Source organism: Lipophrys pholis (genome assembly GCF_963383615.2).
Source record: "Lipophrys pholis genome assembly, chromosome: 6".
NCBI classification, from domain to species: domain Eukaryota; kingdom Metazoa; phylum Chordata; class Actinopteri; order Blenniiformes; family Blenniidae; genus Lipophrys; species Lipophrys pholis.
The window spans coordinates 32,978,261-32,997,837 of NC_137629.1; the positions used below are offsets into that span (position 1 = coordinate 32,978,261).

A 19,577-nucleotide genomic window follows, 5' to 3' on the forward strand; every position below is an offset into this window, starting at 1 on the left:
TTTATATCCAACAGTCTTATTGACCTGCTTGTTCAGTGATTGTTCTTGGTGACTAATTTAAAAAGATAAAAATGTTCATTTAGATGAGCAGATTTTTCTAAAAAAAAGAGTAAATTAAATAAATAGATATCCAGAATAATGTCCTCCCAAAAAAAAGTAAAAATTGTCCACTAAGGCAGTGGTCCCCAACCCCCGATCAATTGGTACTGGGCCGCACAAGAAATAAATAAGTACTTCCGTTTTACGTATCATCTGTGTCTAAACGATCTTTTATTTTGAAAAATGACCGGATTCTCTCGGTTACGTCTCAGTCACTTGAGCGCAGAAAAACAAGCTCAGGGCTCCCATTGATTTGGCGTTATGGTGAGTTAAAATTTTCTTTCACTCTATGTTCGTTTTTGTGGTGTATCTGTATCAGATTTGGAAACGTTAACATAGCGACCAGAGTCAGCGAGTGTTCGGCTGACGGTTCAAACTGGCAACCCCCCCCCCCCCCCGGGCCGCGGTAAAATTATCAAGCGTTGACCGGTCCGTGGTGATAAAAAGGTTGGGGACCACTGCACTAAGGGATTGTTTTGTATTCAGAGGCTGAAATCCAGTCGTCTCAGTTCACCTCACATGATGGACGTCTCAGCCATCGTTTCCACAGCTCAGCTTCAGGGTGACGCGGGGAAAACAGAACGACGCACCACGGCCATGTTGCCATATTAGTCGTTCTGCACATGCTCAGTCGCTGGACAGTAAGAACAACAGCACCCACTAGTGGCCCGACATGAAAACTGCATCGTTTTCAGCGTTTCTGCCATCGTCATATTAACAGACATCGTTTTTAAAACGTTGGCGTGTAAACAAGACTTTTCTGACATGACGGGAAACAGAAATCTTCTCTGCCATATGTCATAGCTGAAGTAATCTGATTACTTTGATTCTATGCACGAGAACACGACATTGTGCCATGAGGGCAGGTTCAAGTAAAAAGCGGAGTTCTTTGTTTATGCTCTTACCTGTCGGCTCACACAGGTGAACACCATGTGGACAAAAAGTCAACATGGCCGCCGGGGGGGGGGGGGGGGGGGGGGGGGGGGTGACAAACATCAGGGGGCGTTTAGGAGCTAATTGCCTTCACTGGGGAGCAGTTAGAGCCAGTAAAGCCCCAGCAGGGGGGAGGAAACAGAGGCAGCTCCAGGAAGAGCCCGGGGGCGCACGCACACACACACACACACACACACACACACACACACACACACACACTCACACACACTCACACACACTCACACACACTCACACACACTCACACACACACCTGGAGACAAAAGGCTCACCTGAGCGGCCCCCTGTCAGCACCTGAGCAGAAACAAACATCCTGAGCAGGTCCAGCAGGTGAGATGAAAGAGACTCGAGGAGTCAGACCAGAGGAGGAGGACTCACTCTCTCACTCTCTCACTCTCTCACTCACTCATTCCCAGGTTCACCCCCCCCTAATGAACCAGCTCATAATGTCCTCTGATTGGCTGGCAGCCTCTCATGTGACGTCAGGAGATTGTTCCCAGCATGCAACACTGCAGCTGAGTCCTAAAACTAAAGGACTTTACACATTTTATATATACATTTATTATTTTTTTTTCCACAAAAATCTAAAAAACGGTTGATTTTCCTCGGCTGTCACATCACGGCAGGTGTGTGTCGGTAATGTTATGTATAATATGATGTTTTCATGGAGCCTTCGAGTGAAAACGCAAAACATTCTGGGAGTCAAGACGACGGGACGAGGATTCATTCATAACATTGAACATGGTGTGTGCTGCTCACTCTCACAGCACAAATAAAGGATTGTCTTGTTTTATCTTTCATAAAAACAGACTCATCTCATGTAGACGGAGCTTCAGTCTTGTTTTAGTTTTGCAGTTTATGTTGTTTTTAGTTCTCGTCAAGGTTGTTTCACATCTCGGACTTTTTACGGTTTTTAAAGCTTTTTGGCATTTTTCTTTCAGTTTAATAATAATAATGATAATAATGATAATAATGATAGTCCAGCACTTTTCAACACACTCAAAGACACTTTAAAGAGTCACATTATAAAATCAGCAAACACTGAAATAGAGGAACATCATAAGAACCAAATGTAGATTTCTGTTCTTCCACTTCATGTCTCACTTTGTGTTTCTGTACGAATGTAATTCTGTGGTTGTTCCACATCTTTCTGGTCGTCTAGTTTCCTTTTGTTGTATTTTGAGTCTCGTTTTTAAATCAACTTCCATCTCTGTGGTTGTTTTTAGAGTCTTTCAGTCGTATTTGATTGTGTTTGAAATGGTTGTTCAGCATCTTTCTGCTGTAATTTAAATTTTTCATTCATCATTTTATGCGTCTTTGTAGGAATGTTGAGTCTTTGTGTTGCTCGTCTGAGCATAAAACTCAATGAACAAGCTTAAGTTTTGCTGGTTAAATGAAAATAAATCTTCTTTTTTTATTTCTGGACTGGTTTATTTTTTTCTGATAATAGCCATGAAATAAAGAGACAACCCTGAGAGCCAGAGATGCTCTGTGAATCTTGTCGGTGTGGATTTCCTCCTTCGGACCGACGTGATCGGAGGCGACCCCCCGCTGTCTCAATCTCATTTCCAGGATAACATCTGGTGTATGTATGAGCGGATGAGATAATACAGTGAGGACACGGGGACTCGTCCTCTCACTTCCTGCCAGCTCGCCTTGTTTGGAGCTTTTGACTCCACAAATGGCGGCGTCCCCTCGGACGTCTGCAGACTTGTCCTGCGCTCCACCCGACGCTGGTGGAAGTGTTGGTTTTCGGGGGCGGAAGACGCCGAGGCCATTTACAGGAGCGCGGGGCGACGGCCGGGGTCGTGCTGAGACACATCGCCCGGCGTCGTGTCCTTGAACCCCCGCAGAGCCGCCGCCGTGCGTTTCACATCAATATATGAGGTGCGACTTTATAATCAAGTCTGAAACACGTCGCTGGGAGTTTACCCGCTGGACACCCGGACCAGAAGCTCTGATCAGAGAGACGGACTCTGTAGAACTCAGTCAGCGCAGACGTCCACCTTCACGAGTTCCTCTTTAACCTCTCGTCTGTTTGGCCTTTTGAAAACTTGTTAAAACAGCAAATTTTAGTCCTTTTCTATCTTTTTACTTGATTTTGCTTCCATTTTTCATTTCATGCCTCTTTATGTTTGGTTTTATTTTTCTTTGTTTGTCCCTCTGTGTCTCCTTTCATGATTTGAGTCTCTTTATGGTTGTTTCTTCTTTCTGGATCTGCTTTGTGTCACTTCCTAGTCAGATTATACTTGTTGTAGTTGGTCTGTGACTCTTTGAAGACAGTTTTGCCTCCTTAGGATCTTTATCTTTTTCTTTCTGGTCATTTTCTGTTTTTCTTTGAGGTAAATTTGTGTCTTGGTGGATTTTCTTACTTTTATTTAGGATCACTCTACGTCTCCTTCTGGTCAGTTTGAATCTTTTATGGTGCACAAAGAGAAGTTTAACTGATTTTGGGATTTTCCTGGATTATAATCTTGGTGGTTTTAAACACTTGAACTTTAAGAGAAAAGATAACAGTCACTCGATTGTAGTTTTGTTGGAGGATCACAAAGTTCTGAAGCAGCTTTAAGTCAGTGAAGTTCGTCTTTAAAGATGGCCGACAGCAGCAGGTTCAGCCTCTCCAGAGACAAGCCTTCAGGCCTCAGACTCCGGAGGTTTTATTTAATGGGTCATATAATGTTAAATCCACTTTCTACTGGTTCTCCAGCAGTACTACTCGTCCCCATACCTGGACTGACGTCCCAGAAGTGAAGACAGTCTGTCCTCTCTGTCCCTGGCTTGTTTCAGTTTTAAAAAGTGTGTTGCTCCAAGCAGCCAATCAGAAATCAAACCCTATATAGTGTCATCGGGGGTTCAGCCAATCCCAATCAAGGTAGGCCCTCCCTTTGACTCCTCCCACAATGAGGCAGCTCTGCTCTGGCACATGGCACCACGAGAGGACGTACTTCCTCCTCTTCCCAAGATGGGCATGTGTGGGCGGAGCCAGTCCAGCTCACACAGACACAGCAGATTCTGAATGTAGCTCCTATGATCCAATATTCAAATGAGGAAAATCCAGGAGGACCTAGAAACTTAGAATACTGAAGGTTTCTGGAGCGACCAGACCAGGAGGAGGAGGAGGAGAACAGGAGGAGGAGGAGGAGGAGGAGGAGAACAGGAGGAGGAGGTGAACAGGAGGAGGACAGGAGGAGGAGGTGAACAGGAGGAGGACAGGAGGAGGAAGAGAACAGGAGGAGGAGGTGAACAGGAGGAGAACAGGAGGAGGAGGAGGTGAACAGGAGGAGGAGGAGGAGGAGGTGAACAGGAGGAGGAGGAGAACAGGAGGAGGAGGTGAACAGGAGGACAGGAGAAGTTTACAGTGAAACAGGAGAACAACTTCTCCACTGCGTAGCTCCAGGAGCATTAAGAGTCGATGAAGGGAGCAGCCTTCAAGCACAACACACACACACACACACACACATACAAGCACTCACACTGATAATCACAACACACACCCACACACAGACACACACACACACCCACACACACACTGCTGAGACTGACAGCTGGGACACGATTGAAAAACATGGACGTGCCAGAGGACCAGTCCCTCTCTCAGTTTTCAGATTCCCTTTTACAGAATGAACCAAAGTCAGTCAACATGTGGAGGACAATCTGTGGACGTGAAAGACTTCTTCCAGACGTGGAAAACTTTCTCAAGTTCAGTCCTGTAAATGATGAAACCAGAAGCAGGACAAACTCCTCCACCAACACAGGAATGATAAGAAACACTGACAGGCTGCTTAGGACAGTGCAGCTGGACAGGACTTCCATTGATAAAACATAAAATAAGCGACTGGTCCTGTCCACCATTACACCTGCAGGACTTTCCTGAGCACCACCGTCCTCTCACTGCAAACAACCATCTCTCTACTGGACCGTCGATGTCCACCTCGTACAGGATGGTAACACCAGTCCGTCTGACAAGGTTGGGCAACGTGAGGATGGAATGGACAGTGGGAGACGGACGGCTGCTGGACGAGGTGATGGACGCTCTGCCGGCTCAGGAGGCTCTGGAGGAGGAAGCCCAAAGACACCAAAACCAACTGCAGTTCTCTTTTTCTTTATTTAAATTTTTTTGCAGCATCTCAACTGCCTGATTTGTTTGTTTGCGCTCTCTCTCTCTCTCTCTCTCTCTCTCTCTCTCTCTCTCTCTCTCTCTCTCTCTCTCTCTCTCTCTCTCTCTCTGGTTAAACGTGTTGTTTGCCCTCATGTGATGAACGAGTGATTGTGTGACACTAATGAACACTTTGAGTCTTTTGCTGTGAAGACATGAAGGAAACAGGAAGGAAGTGAGGACGGAGAGAGACTGACATCCCAGAGTCTGATGAGTTGTTAAACGCTGCACGTCAGAACTCTGAGGCCCGGGTTCTTTAACAGGCGGCTGCGGATGTTTGTAGATATTTTATGTCTCATTAGTCGCATTCTGTGATAATTTTTGTTTTCATTCAGCTTTTTTTTATCGTGACTTTGCCATTTGACACTTTTGTTGTAATTCTATGTTTAGTGGTTGGAAATCCCTGAGAAACAAGTGGGTGTGTCTTTGTTATGTTGAGTATTTGTACGGTTGTCGTGTTTGAGAATGTCAGAGTCAAGTCAAGTCAGCTTTATTTATACAGCACTTTAAAACAGTTGTGGCTGAGGCCAAAGTGCTTTCCAATAAAAGAGTAAAATAAAAAAGTACAGTAAAGAGTAAAGAGTAAAAACAGTGAAATACAATAAACAAACAATAGATTGGCAACAATAAAACCAGGGACAGAGTCTCAAACATGGTTAAAAGCCAAGGAATAAAAGTGGGTTTTAAGATTAGTTTTAAAAGTGGACAGTGAGGGGGATTGTCTGACGGGCAGTGGTAGACACAGACAACAGAGGGGCTGCAACAGAAAAGGCCCTGTCCCCTCTGAGCTTTCGTTTGGACCTCGGTACCTCCAGAAGAAGCTGATCAGCTGACCGGAGGCACCGAGCAGGGGTGTAGGGGTGGAGCAGCTCAGAGAGGTAGGGCGTCTCTGATCTCTCAGCACAGAATCATTCTGGTGAACAAACCAGAAACTAGAACTACTATCAAACCAACTTTCAGCAGACTTCTGGTCATGAAGGTCGTCTTAGAGTTCAGGACCAAAGAGCCATTTTTCACATTTTTTACAGAAAAATTAAAATTTTCTGAAATAAAAAAAAAAAAACACCAAAATTGTATTTTTAGCTATTATAATTTTATTTAGCTGTTTTTAATCTCAATTTGTCCATTTTTGAAAATCAGTGTGATATGCAAATGAATAAATAATGTGAAGAAAACAAATAATTTTCTGAGCGTTGCCAGCTCCGGGGTTGCAGAGTCGCAGGTTGCAGACTTTTGTCCTAAAGCTTCCACAAGTGTGCCGTTGCAGGTGTTATGCCCCCAGTGGACAAGCGTGATATGACAGGTGGGACTAATAGTTTATTGAGTCAGACTGAGAAGTTTTATTCTTTCTTGAGGTGGAGTGAAAATGTCTCCAGCAGACGTGATCAGACGGCATCTCCCTGCCTCTCAGCCTGTAATTGTGGAAATATTTTGTGAATCAAAGCAGAGCTGGAAACGGGGAGTCCCTGAACGCCCCCCCTGGAGGACCCCTGGGGGGGGCGGCTCAGTTTGAGAACCACCACAGCTTCCATCCGGGCCCTGCTGTCACTCAGTGACAGAGCGCCGCGGGCCTGCAGGCATCTCCTAAACGGTAATTTATGTGTTGTTGTGGAGGACAAATTGCTGCAGGAGCTGCACCATTAGCTAAAGAGCGTTTCACAGCGGCGTGTTTTCACCTGCAGCGCAGCTATGCCAAAAATGTCGGCGCTGCGAGTCGAGCCGCCGGCCACAGGCTTTATGACAGGGAGGGGAGGCCCACTGTGCCAGGGTGTGTTATAGACTGTCTGCAAGTTCTCACATACTCATCAGCAGGCGTATAAAGCAGTAAACACACACACACACACACACACACACACACACACACACACACACACACACACACACACACACACACACACACACACACACACACACACACACACACACACACACACAGCTGCTCAGGTCAGTTCATGTGTCAAACAACACGTGTGGACAGACGTCCATCAGTAGAAGCTGTAAAACGCAGTTTCTCTGTGATTTATATCATTTCAGTCGTTTCATATCAAAATTGAAGAATCGTTCAAACGGTCGGTCCTCATGTGGAGCCTCACCGAGCTCAGCCGGGACTTTTGCCTCCTCACGGTCACCAGTGTTCGTTTTTAGGAAAAATCTTCCCTTTAAAAGAAAAAGTAAGTTTCTATTAAATAGTTAGCTGATCGATAGGTAGTCGTATCCTCCCTCCTGTTCACCTCCTCCTCCTGTTCTCCTCCTGTTCTCCTCCTCCTCCTCCTCCTGTTCTCCTCCTGTTCATCTCCTCCTCCTCCTCCTGTTCTCCTCCTCCTCCTCCTCCTGTTCATCTCCTCCTCCTCCTCCTGTTCTCCTCCTCCTCCTGTTCTCCTCCTCCTCCTGTTCTCCTCCTCCTCCTCCTCCTCCTCCTCCTGTTCTCCTCCTCCTCCTGTTCTCCTCCTCCTCCTCCTCCTGTTCATCTCCTCCTCCTCCTCCTCCTGTTCTCCTCCTCCTCCTGTTCTCCTCCTCCTCCTCCTCCTGTTCTCCTCCTCCTCCCGTTCTCCTCCTCCTCCTGTTCTCCTCCTCCTCCTCCTCCTCCTCCTCCTCCTCCTGTTCTCCTCCTCCTCCTCCTCCTGTTCTCCTCCTCCTCCCGTTCTCCTCCTCCTCCTGTTCTCCTCCTCCTCCTCCTCCTCCTCCTCCTCCTCCTGTTCTCCTCCTCCTCCTGTTCTCCTCCTCCTCCTGGTCTGGTCGCTCCAGAAACCTTCAGTATTCTAAGTTTCTAGCTCCTCCTTGATTTTCCTTCATTTCAATATTGGATCATAGGAGCTGCATTCAGAATCTGCTGTGTCTGTGTGAGCTGGACTGGCTCCACCCACACATGCCCATCTTGGGAAGAGGAGGAAGTACTTCCTCTTGTGGTGCCATGTTCTGGTCCCTGTTCTGGTTCTGTTCTGATCCTGTTCTGGTCCTGTTCTAGTTCTGTTCTGGTTCTGTTCTGATCCTGTTCTGGTCCTGTTCTAGTTCTGTTCTGGTTCTGTTCTGGATTTAAAACCACAGAAATGTCATGAGGATTAAAGGTGAAAAGCATTAACCTGGTTCCACTCCCTGCATGTTACCGATGACTCTTCATGGAGTTCCACAGGGTTCTACATGAGGACCTTCACTGTTCACATCATATCTGCTCCTTATATATTATTACTATATTATCAGAAAACACTCCATTGTTACGCCGATGACGTACAAACATATTTATCCCTGAAACCGGATGATATTGATCGACTTGTTAACTAGAACCTTGTCTCAAAGAAATAAAAACCTGCATGAGCTTTAATTTTCTCCTTCTGAACTCAGATACAACAGAATTTACTATATTTGGTCCAAAACAAGGAGAGAAATGAAGTAAACATCTAGTAACACTCGGTCACGTCGACCTCCAGCCACCGAGGAACCTCAGTTATTCTTTCTGGTTCCCGTCCTCTTGTGTCCCTTTGTCATTGTGTTGTTTTGTTGTTTTGCATCCATGACTCGTCGTTATTGTTAATTACATCGGCTGTCATCGAGCACAAATTAGTTCATCATGCCGTTTGTCCTCCACGCTGTCTTCTTCTGTGTTTTTCTGTCTGGTTGCACCGAGCGGCAGCTGAGACGCTGAGACGCGTCGCTCTTAGACACTTCAGCCCGAGATGATTTGTTTTGATTAGGTTTTCTTTTGTGGTGCAGTCATTTGTAAATCCATTTGTTAACGTCAGACGTGTTTGTCTTAAACAGTCTGTGTGAGGACATGAGAGGAGAAACTGCAGCTCATGAACAACAGCACAGCGCCCTCCAGCGGCCACACACACACACAACCCTTTCTCTGTGTGTGTGTGTGTGTGTGTGTGTATATATATATATATATATATATATATATATATATATATATATATGTGTGTATATATATATATATATATATATATATATATAAAATATCTCCATAAGAGGAATTAAATCCTCCAAAGAGCTGTTTCCTAGTTGTGAAAATCATGATTGATTTCTGAAGAATAAAACTGCGTCAGATTCTTAAAGAAATGATCAACACAGTTTTCATCCATCACAATATTCCATGTTTGTAGGACAGCAGATCAATGTAGGAACCTTCTGAGGTCTCAACTCAGGCTGAAGTCACCTCCGCGGTTTGCTGCTTTTCCTCCGTTTGTCTACATGAACTCCAATCTGAGCTCCTCTAGTCGTGACAACAAAACCCAGAACAACAAGACGAGCACAGCGACAAGCAACCGTGAACCATGAAGGTGAACTATGAAGGTGAACCATGACGGTGAACCATGAAGGTGAACTATGAAGGTGAACTATGAAGGTGAACCATGAAGGTGAACCATGAAGGTGAACCATGAAGGTGAACCATGAAGCTGAACCATGAAGGTGAACCATGAAGCTGAACCATGAAGGTGAACCATGAAGGTGAACCATGAAGGTGAACCATGAATCTGAACCATGAAGGTGAACCATGAAGGTGAACCATGAATCTGAACCATGAAGGTGAACCAGGAAGGTGAACCATGAAGGTGAACCAGGAAGCTGAACCAGGAAGGTGAACCATGAAGGTGAACCATGAAGGTGAACCATGAAGGTGAACTATGAATCTGAACCAGGAAGGTGAACCATGAAGGTGAACCATGAAGGTGAACCATGAAGGTGAACCAGGAAGGTGAACCATGAAGGTGAACCATGAAGGTGAACCATGAAGGTGAACTATGAATCTGAACCAGGAAGGTGAACCATGAAGGTGAACCAGGAAGGTGAACCAGGAAGGTGAACCAGGAATCTGAACCATGAAGGTGAACCATGAAGGTGAACCAGGAAGGTGAACCAGGAAGGTGAACCAGGAAGGTGAACCATGAAGGTGAACCAGGAACGAGCAGGGAGCAGCAGGTCACAATCACCTGCAGGAAAACACAACATGGCTCAAGTTTTCCTTACGACTGTTTTCAGATCTGAAACATGTTTACAGTTTGAAGATACGATTTGTACTTTGAATAATAACGTTTCCCCTGAATGATAAATTTAAATATTGACGATAGGAAACTGGGAACGTCAAAGAAGTTCTGGTTTTGAAATTTTGATGTAATGTTCCTTTAATGGATGAAGTGAAAATATCTTTAATGTTGATAAATAAGCGTGTGTGTGTGTGTGTGTGTGTGTGAGTGTGTGTGTGAGTGTGTGTGTGTGTGTGTGTGTGTGTGTCAGTTTGCTGCTGAAGCTTCCAGCAGCAGCGGCAAAGCAGCCAATCAGAGTGTGACAAGCGAGAGTCCGACCATCTGTAGGTGGACTGATGCCGACACACACACACACACACACACACACACACACACACACACACACACACACACACACACACACACACACACACACACACACACACACACACACACACACACACACACACACACACACACGGTTTTCAATCACATGAACATTGCAGTGATGTTCAACTCAAACTAAAATACATTTTCAAAAGATAAATAATAATTTCTTTCAGATTTATTTTCATTTGTGTTAATTTGAATAGAAGAGTGGCGTTAACGTCTAAATACAACCAACAGTTAAACAGTTAAACGATCCAGCAGAACAAACCAGAAGATCAACTTGATGTCAGGTGATTTGCAATAATGTTTTGGCATTGCCGTGACAATCTGAGAAATATAACCGTATATTTCCACCGTTCAGGGTAACACTGTTTTTATCTTGTGGCTAATTGACAGCAGCTGTTTTTTATCTTCTTCTTCTTTATTATAAATTCTCACCAGCTGGGTTTCAGAATTGGAGCAATTCATCAATTCTTTATCATTTTTCTTTCATTTCTGTGCTTCTGATCTCTGCCCGTCGTCAACATGAATGAAAAAACATTAATAAAGTCATGAAGTGAAACGTGATCCAAAGTCCTCACATTTCCTCCTCATTGATTAAACGTTCTGACAAGCAGAAGCACGGAAACTTCACATATGGCCCTTTAGTCTTTTACCATTTTTATGCTGAGGTTGCAATAAGGGTAAGTTTGGGTTATATAGAGCAGCAGCCCGACACGGCAGACATGATTTACAGAACTACTATGTTATAAAGAAAACTATATAATTTCTCTAAAAAAATGTAGTGCTGTGTCAATTAGGGAAGGAAAATCCACCACGGTGAAAAAAATCTCATCTGGCTGGAAGATTCTCATGACAGATTATCTCAGATCATTTCTTGATGTCGATCGGGTTTGAAAATAACCGTCGATCTCGTTCTGGCAGAGCTTCAGGTGGGAGGAGAAACTCGGAGTTTCTTCTACAAAACCTTCCAGCCGGAGGTTCGGTTCGGTTCGGAGTCTGTCACCATGGCGACGGACTCAGTTTAATTCAGCTCTTTTTGTATGTTCTCCTCAGTCCATCGTTAACATACTCTGAGTTTTCACATGAGGTTGTGCTGCTTTATGCCGGTTAAAGGTCACAAGCCGGAAGATTAAAGTTGAAGATTCAGAAACTCCTGAAAGACAAAGGAGCCGAGTTTCTTCTACAAAACCTTCCAGCTGGAGGTTCGGTTCGGTTCGGAGTCTGTTACCATGGCGACGGACTCAGTTTAATTCAGCTCTTTTTCTCCAACCAGAACTCAAAGTTTCTCCTCAGTTCATCGTTAACATACTCTGAGTTTTCACATGAGGTTGTGCTGCTTCTTCTTGCAGGTTAAAGGTCACAAGCCGGAAGATTAAAGTTCAGAAACTCCTGAAAGACAAAGGAGCCGAGTTTCATCATCTGATGGTGTCAAATCAGCTCCGTCATGTTTCCTCCAGGACGTGTAGCAGCAGTCCACAGGAGCTGCTCTCTTATCGCCTCTTCTCCCCTCTCAAGTCAGGGTTTGTTTTTTTCACGGCTGCAAATAAACGTGACGGAGGTCAGAGGAGAAGAAGTAAAGCCGGAGTCTGAACCTCCGTCTGAACCTCCGTCTGAACCTCCGTCAGAACCTCCGTCAGAACCTCCGTCTGAACCTCCGTCAGAACCTCCGTCAGAACGAGAAGATGTTTGTGTGAAATGTTTGGAGGAAGAAACGAGAGAGACGCTGCTCTAATCCGGTCCTCGTGGACCAAGACCGGCCTCCATTGTTCTCACCTGCAATAATCTGGAACTGCAAAGTTCTTCTCTCCGAGTTTTTATAAAGTTTTCCTCCACATCACTTCAGTTTGTTTCTGTGTCGTAGTGCGGCATTAGTATTCTTGTTGACCTCTTCAGATTTGTTTTGCCGAGTCGCTCGTGTGTGTGTGTGTGTGTGTGTGTGTGTGTGTGTGTGTGTGTGTGTGTGTGTGTGTGTGTGTGTGTGTGTGTGTTCAGTGTGTTTGTTGCCGAACACGGTCGCACGGCTGTCCTCCCTCAAAGTTTATCTTTTATAATTTGGTAATTGCTCCATAATAGAAGCATAATCCTCGACATTCATTAACAAAGGCTGAAAATTAAGTGTCGGCATCACATCTGCTCCCGAGCCCTCGGCGTCTGTAAGTACGTGTGAACACCCGTCTGTTAGTTATCGCTGTACAATTTCCATTATCTTATATTGCTGCTGAGATAAAGCTCCATAACCGCTGAGTGGGGAATTAAAAAATTAGCACACAGCCGGATGCGGGGGTTTATTTATGGCAGCATGGATGGAGGGTGGAGGTGTGTGTGTTTCCTTTCTCCTCTAGGAACAGTCACCTCCAACAAAAGGTGAAAATTGCACCCGGAGGGGTTCAGGTCTGGGGGGGGGGGGGGATCCTCGTCTCGGTCTTTGTCTGCACACAGGCTGTGGAGGACGGGGCCCTCGGGGCCCTCGGGGGCCTCCAGAGGCCGATGTCAGCTGAGCAGAGTCAGATTAATCAACATGTGTTAACTCTGCTGCCGGAGGAAGGAAACTGTGACTTTAAAAGCATCTTTAGTCTGCTTGAGATCAATATATTGATTTTGTGTGTGTGTGTGTGTGTGTGTGTGTGTGTGTGTGTGTGTGTGTGTGTGTGTGTGTGTGTCCGGGGGGGGGGGGTTACACTATGACATTGTCAAGTGTTTGACTTTGGCTGCGTTTAACGCCGCTCGGCTCCCAAGGTGGAACTTTCCTAAAAACCCTTCCCGACTGCGCCGTGAGGAAAAATGCTAATTTCTGAAAACGCTCTGGCTCCGCCCAGAGGAGACGACGGAGCGAGCTGTTCTGCACATGCTCAGTAGAGGGACAATAAGAACAATGTCTGCCTTCGTCGTGTCGTGACTCCCAGTCTACTGGGATCTGGTACTTTTATTTTGACAGTCACCGTAATAACAATCGAACTTGGTGGTCTGTCCACTAGAATGTGCAGGAGAGGGGGGTAGAGCGCTTCCTAGTAGTCCCTCCTATCTCCTTTCCTATCCACTTGTCCTTAACCCTGTGGATGACATCACCGGGTTAAGGACAAGTGGAGACTTCTTGAAGCAGTTAGAAAAGGTATTAGGAAGCTTCCTAAAGGAGTTAGGAAAGGTGTTAGGAAGCTTCCTAAAGGAGTTAGTGAAAGGTGTTAGGAGGCTTCCTGAAGGAGTTAGTGAAAGGTGTTAGGAAGCTTCCTAAAGGAGTTAGGAAAGGTGTTAGGAGACTTCCTGAAGGAGTTAGTGAAAGGTGTTAGGAAGCTTCCTAAAGGAGTTAGGAAAGGTGTTAGGAGACTTCCTGAAGGAGTTAGTGAAAGGTGTTAGGAAGCTTCCTAAAGGAGTTAGGAAAGGTGTTAGGAGACTTCCTAAAGGAGTTAGGAAAGGTGTTAGGAGACTTCCTAAAGGAGTTAGGAAAGGTGTTAGGAAGCTTCCTAAAGGAGTTAGGAAAGGTGTTAGGAGACTTCCTAAAGGAGTTAGGAAAGGTGTTAGGAGACTTCCTAAAGGAGTTAAGGAAAGGTATTAGGAAGCTTCCTAAAGGAGTTAGGAAAGGTGTTAGGAAGCTTCCTAAAGGAGTTAGGAAAGGTGTTAGGAGGCTTCCTAAAGGAGTTAAGGAAAGGTATTAGGAAGCTTCCTAAAGGAGTTAGGAAAGGTGTTAGGAAGCTTCCTAAAGGAGTTAAGGAAAGGTGTTAGGAGACTTCCTAAAGGAGTTAGGAAAGGTGTTAGGAAGCTTCCTAAAGGAGTTAGTGAAAGGTGTTAGGAGGCTTCCTGAAGGAGTTAGTGAAAGGTGTTAGGAAGCTTCCTAAAGGAGTTAGGAAAGGTGTTAGGAGACTTCCTGAAGGAGTTAGTGAAAGGTGTTAGGAAGCTTCCTAAAGGAGTTAGGAAAGGTGTTAGGAGACTTCCTGAAGGAGTTAGTGAAAGGTGTTAGGAAGCTTCCTAAAGGAGTTAGGAAAGGTGTTAGGAGACTTCCTAAAGGAGTTAGGAAAGGTGTTAGGAGACTTCCTAAAGGAGTTAGGAAAGGTGTTAGGAAGCTTCCTAAAGGAGTTAGGAAAGGTGTTAGGAGACTTCCTAAAGGAGTTAGGAAAGGTGTTAGGAGACTTCCTAAAGGAGTTAAGGAAAGGTGTTAGGAGGCTTCCTGAAGGAGTTAAGGAAAGGTATTAGGAAGCTTCTTAAAGGAGTTAGGAAAGGTGTTAGGAAGCTTCCTAAAGGAGTTAAGGAAAGGTGTTAGGAGACTTCCTAAAGGAGTTAAGGAAAGGTGTTAGGAGGCTTCCTGAAGGAGTTAAGGAAAGGTATTAGGAAGCTTCCTAAAGGAGTTAGGAAAGGTGTTAGGAGACTTCCTAAAGGAGTTAGGAAAGGTGTTAGGAAGCTTCCTAAAGGAGTTAGGAAAGGTGTTAGGAGACTTCCTAAAGGAGTTAGGAAAGGTGTTAGGAGACTTCCTAAAGGAGTTAGGAAAGGTGTTAGGAGACTTCCTAAAGGAGTTAAGGAAAGGTGTTAGGAGGCTTCCTGAAGGAGTTAAGGAAAGGTATTAGGAAGCTTCCTAAAGGAGTTAGGAAAGGTGTTGGGAAGCTTCCTAAAGGAGTTAAGGAAAGGTGTTAGGAGACTTCCTAAAGGAGTTAAGGAAAGGTGTTAGGAGGCTTCCTGAAGGAGTTAAGGAAAGGTATTAGGAAGCTTCCTAAAGGAGTTAGGAAAGGTGTTAGGAAGCTTCCTGAAGGAGTTAGGAAAGGTGTTAGGAGACTTCCTGAAGGAGTTAGGAAAGGTGATGACGTTGTTGTGACAATCAGACCAAACGTCCACTAGGTGGCGTAATAATAAACAGTTATTAAATTATATTGACCTCTCAACTTAAACACTTGAGCACAAACAGGAAGGATTTATCGTTTATAAATCTGGATTAGAACCAGACTGTTTACCTGGATGAGGACTACATTGTTTACCTGCTATAGTCACTACCTGGATTAGGATTGAACCACTTACCTGGATTATAACCTAAATTTCTGTCTGGAGTAGGACCAAGTAAAAGAAAGAAATTATCTAAAGAGTCTACAATTCTGCCTGTGAATATATTTAAATATACTAGATCTGCAGTGTTAATACTGTTAGAAGGGTTTTAGTTTGGGTTGTTTTAGTTTTGGGTGTTTTTGCTCTGATATTTCAGTTCTGATGTTTGTACGTCATAAATTTGGTTCAGGAAAAGTTTGACTGTTTAGTTTTATGTATTTTATAATGCGGATTTAAATGAATGATCATTGAACGTGTATTTATTTGTCTTTCTGCTTCCCGTCGGATTAAAACACACCCAGATCTTCACCTTGGTTTTTAAATCTGCCTCAATCCGAGTTGGTGGATTAAACCTCATCTCAGCCTCTCCGGTAGCGCCCTCTGGTGGTCACTGTGGGTCACTACACCGATACCTGAAACCCAGCAGCCTTTTCTCTTTATCTATTTGATCGGGACAACGCACATTAATGAACAATTATAGACGAATACAAATTGTACACAAATTGTAAACGTGCCAGATTATAGTAAAACCGTTCATTTACATCTGTAGTTCCGAGGCAGGTCACACAAGCAACACAACTTATAATATAAACTATATTAAAACAATGCAAATTACTTTTACAAAAAATGAGTGCGGGACTGATTTACTTTAATGTTTAGGAGCCTTTTTGTTTTTTTAAAGAGATGCAAGTTGGTCACTCCCATATCTGTCCCAAAACTGACCTCTTATGGACAATTTGTCCAAATGTTTTTCTGTGTGTGATCTCGACATCTCCTCTAGAGGGCGCGCTGGTGTTGAGACCCCTGGGGGGGTGGGAGGTGGGGGTTAAAACGTACGCAATATTTTCAAATTGAGCATTTTGTGTCCAACACTGAACAGAAACAAGAGGAAGGCTGAAGCAGAAGGATCCTAACAGGACACGGGGAGACGAAGCAGACACTATGACGACAAGAAGCACTCAAACACGACGAATTATTCATTCAACCATCAAACCTAAAGATCAAAAATTAGGGTGGGTATGAAAGTAGCATGAATATGTAATGTAATTTTCATTTTGAGCCACTAGTTGGTGCTTGTGAGAGTTTGAGAACCACCGGGTTCTGGTTCTGCTTGGTGAGCTCAATCTGCTTCATTTGAGACACATTCAGTCAAACAGGAAGGAAAACGTCCTGGTCCACCAACCTGGTTCAATAATCCACAACCCCCCCCCTGACCGCAGCCGTCTGCAGCGTGCAGTCAAAGTAAAGTCACTTTTCTAACTGAACATCGGCGAAGTCGAATGATCCGATGACAAACCAACAGAACAGGCGTCACCTTTCCACAGTTTATTTCTTTTTAAAATAATTCATACAAATGCATACAGTCACAAACATCTTTTTCAGTTGTCGGTTTTTTGACCAAAAATAATGATATTTACCGTAGAATATAGAATATGTATACTGTATATTGCTACGCCTACTACTTTTACCATAAAGAGGACCGGAGGTCGGCGACAGTGGACCGTGTGGTTACCAGCAGGGATGGACTTTTCAAGGAGCACCGTCACTTTACTGCCATTCAACGACTGGAGTTTCCAGGGACTCCGTCAGGGAGGAATGCTTTAGTTTACATCTGGAAGAAGCAGCCGGGAGGTTTTTTGTTTTCTGTTTTCCTTCACAAAACGAGGCGTCAGAGGAAAGACGAGGATTTAAAGTATTCCTGCACTAACTTCACTAGTTTATTTCAGATTTGGATCGGTGGGAGTTTGGCCACTGCTGGATGTGGAAACGTCCATCCCTGATTGCTACGCCGGCTACCTGGCCACGGAGAGGAGCAGGCAGGCAACAGTAAACCGTTCGGACGACTCAGCTGCTGGTGGAAAGGGATCCGGGAAGAAGCAGCGACTCCTTACCGACACCCCGGGAGGCATCCGGACGCTTGGTTTTGTTCTTTTCCACCACAGAAACGACGATATCTTGGTTTACGTGGCGGGAATGTGAAACCAGTCAAAGTGCAGATTATCTTAGGTTTGGAGTTGGAAAAGCTTTGAGACATTTCAATGGCAGTTTGTTTTTTTTTAATCATTTTTCCGTGACGATGCCTTGCGAGGAGTACGAGCCACCACCACCCCCTTCCTCCCAGTGCTGCTGCTCCTTTTTTTTTTTTTTAAGACAACAGAAACAACCAAGTCACATCGACACAGGCAGGCAGAACAACATATGTACACAATGACAGAGGGCGGCTCCACGGTATACTGGGGGGGGGGGGGGGGGGGGAGGACCCAGGGTGAAATGTTAAAGGGACACGAGTCTGGAGGAGTCCGAACGCTCCCACAGGACAAATCTCCACTTCACTGTGCAAAACCTTCTGTAGAACCGGAGGGGTCGGAACAAACGGGTTCCAGGTAAAGAAGATCCAAAATGTCCACGTGTGATTTGATGTAACCGAGCGCACCACTTCTCATCCGTCAGTAACGGGTCTGTAAGAGCAGGTTGGATTAAAGAAAGTGGCGACGAGCCAAGAGGACGACTTTCGGTAAAATCTGACTCAGCAGCATGAAGCCACGATGAAAACGTAACGAGAGGAAGAACCGGGTCATCACATTTCATCAGTCTCAAGCTGCTGCGAGCCGTCGGTCGGTCGGTCGGTCGGTCCGTCCGTCGGTCGGTCGGTCGGTCGGTCGGTCGGTCGGTCCGTCGGTCGGTCGGTCCCGGAATACCGTCTCCCTGGAGCCTTTTTTTTTATATTTTTCTCCCCCCTTCCACTGTCCCAAGTCAAACATTTGACACAAACCCAAGAGTGAAAACGTCACATGCTCCTTAAACAGAACCAACAAGAGCAAAACATGAGATCAACGTTCAGAACTTCTTCTAATCGACACGGAAAAAAGGCAAGCAGGTAGAAAAACAAAAGCACTAAGTGGCTTCAAAAGAAAAAGGAAAACAAATAATATACCAACTGTGGAAACTTAACTTCCTGAGCTGGTGTGCAAAAAGCTGCCAATCTTTTATTTTTGTTTGTTTGTTTGTTTGTTTGTTTGGGGGGGGGGGGGGCACATTAAAGAACAAGACAAACACTTTGAATCCTCATGGAGAGAGATCACCTTCGATTCTGTTAAGACTGGAATACAAACATCAGTTATGTTTCTCCTGCGACTCTAAAACTGGACACAGACCGGTCAGAACCGACTCACTTGGCTTGTACGTCAAACTAAAGGAAGGAGACACACAGAAGAGAGACGTGAGAGACGTGAGACCCGTCCTGGACCTGTGGACACGCTACAGGCTAACACAGTGGAACTCTTTTCCTCCCACATCAAAAGTCATCCTTTATGTTTTTTTCTTACGCAGAGAAAGTCAAGATGATCCTGCGAGCGACAGATCTGCTTCTGAGAGGGGAAGAGGACTCTGACCGGAGCATCCGACAGGAATCCACTCCATCTCATCCTCTTCCTCCTCCTCCTCCTCCTCCGAGTGACAATTGTTTTGTTTTTTTGTGTTTTTTTCTTAAGGGGGGGAGCTACAGTTGGTCGTTTGGATGCTGCTCTCTGTCGCCCTCCGGTGGCTTCCCTGTGTTTTGTCCCGGGGACGGGGCGTGAGGAGGGTGTGTGACGGCCGGCGGGAGGGTGTGTGAGATGGGAACGGCGCTCGGCACGATGCCCTCGACGGGCGGCGGGAGGCCGCCGGCTGGCAGGTTCACCACACCTGGAGGATACCTGGAGGACAGGGAGACGTGGAAATAACAACTGTGTGTGTGTGTGTGTGTGTGTGTGTGTGTGTGTGTGTGTGTGTGTGTGTGAGATATATAATAACTTCAAGCACCTGCTTTAACACAGTAAGAAGAATCCTTGGAAAACATGCGAATTCAAGCTACAACGGCGGCCAATTAAAATAAATGAATAAATAAAAAGTTGCTCAAACGCGTTTCCACCAGGATCAAATCACAAGACGGGTATTTTGTTGTCTTTGTGGTTTCTGGTCATCCTCTAAATGTTTTGTTATGCGACTTCTATGCG

At 45.1% G+C, this 19,577-nt stretch overlaps 1 protein-coding gene across 3 annotated transcripts in view; it reads right to left on the bottom strand.

Moving 5' to 3' along the window:
- Positions 1–16,893: 16,893 nt before the first annotated feature.
- Positions 16,894–19,577, bottom strand: part of ctbp1 (C-terminal binding protein 1) — a 33,725-nt gene continuing 31,041 nt past the window's right edge. For all 3 annotated transcript variants that reach the window (XM_080465678.1, XM_080465677.1, XM_080465679.1), the window contains exon 11: positions 16,894–19,277. In XM_080465678.1, the coding sequence (XP_080321804.1) occupies positions 19,082–19,277 (196 nt within the window). In that variant the 3' untranslated portion in view covers positions 16,894–19,081. The remainder of the gene's footprint in view (positions 19,278–19,577) is intronic.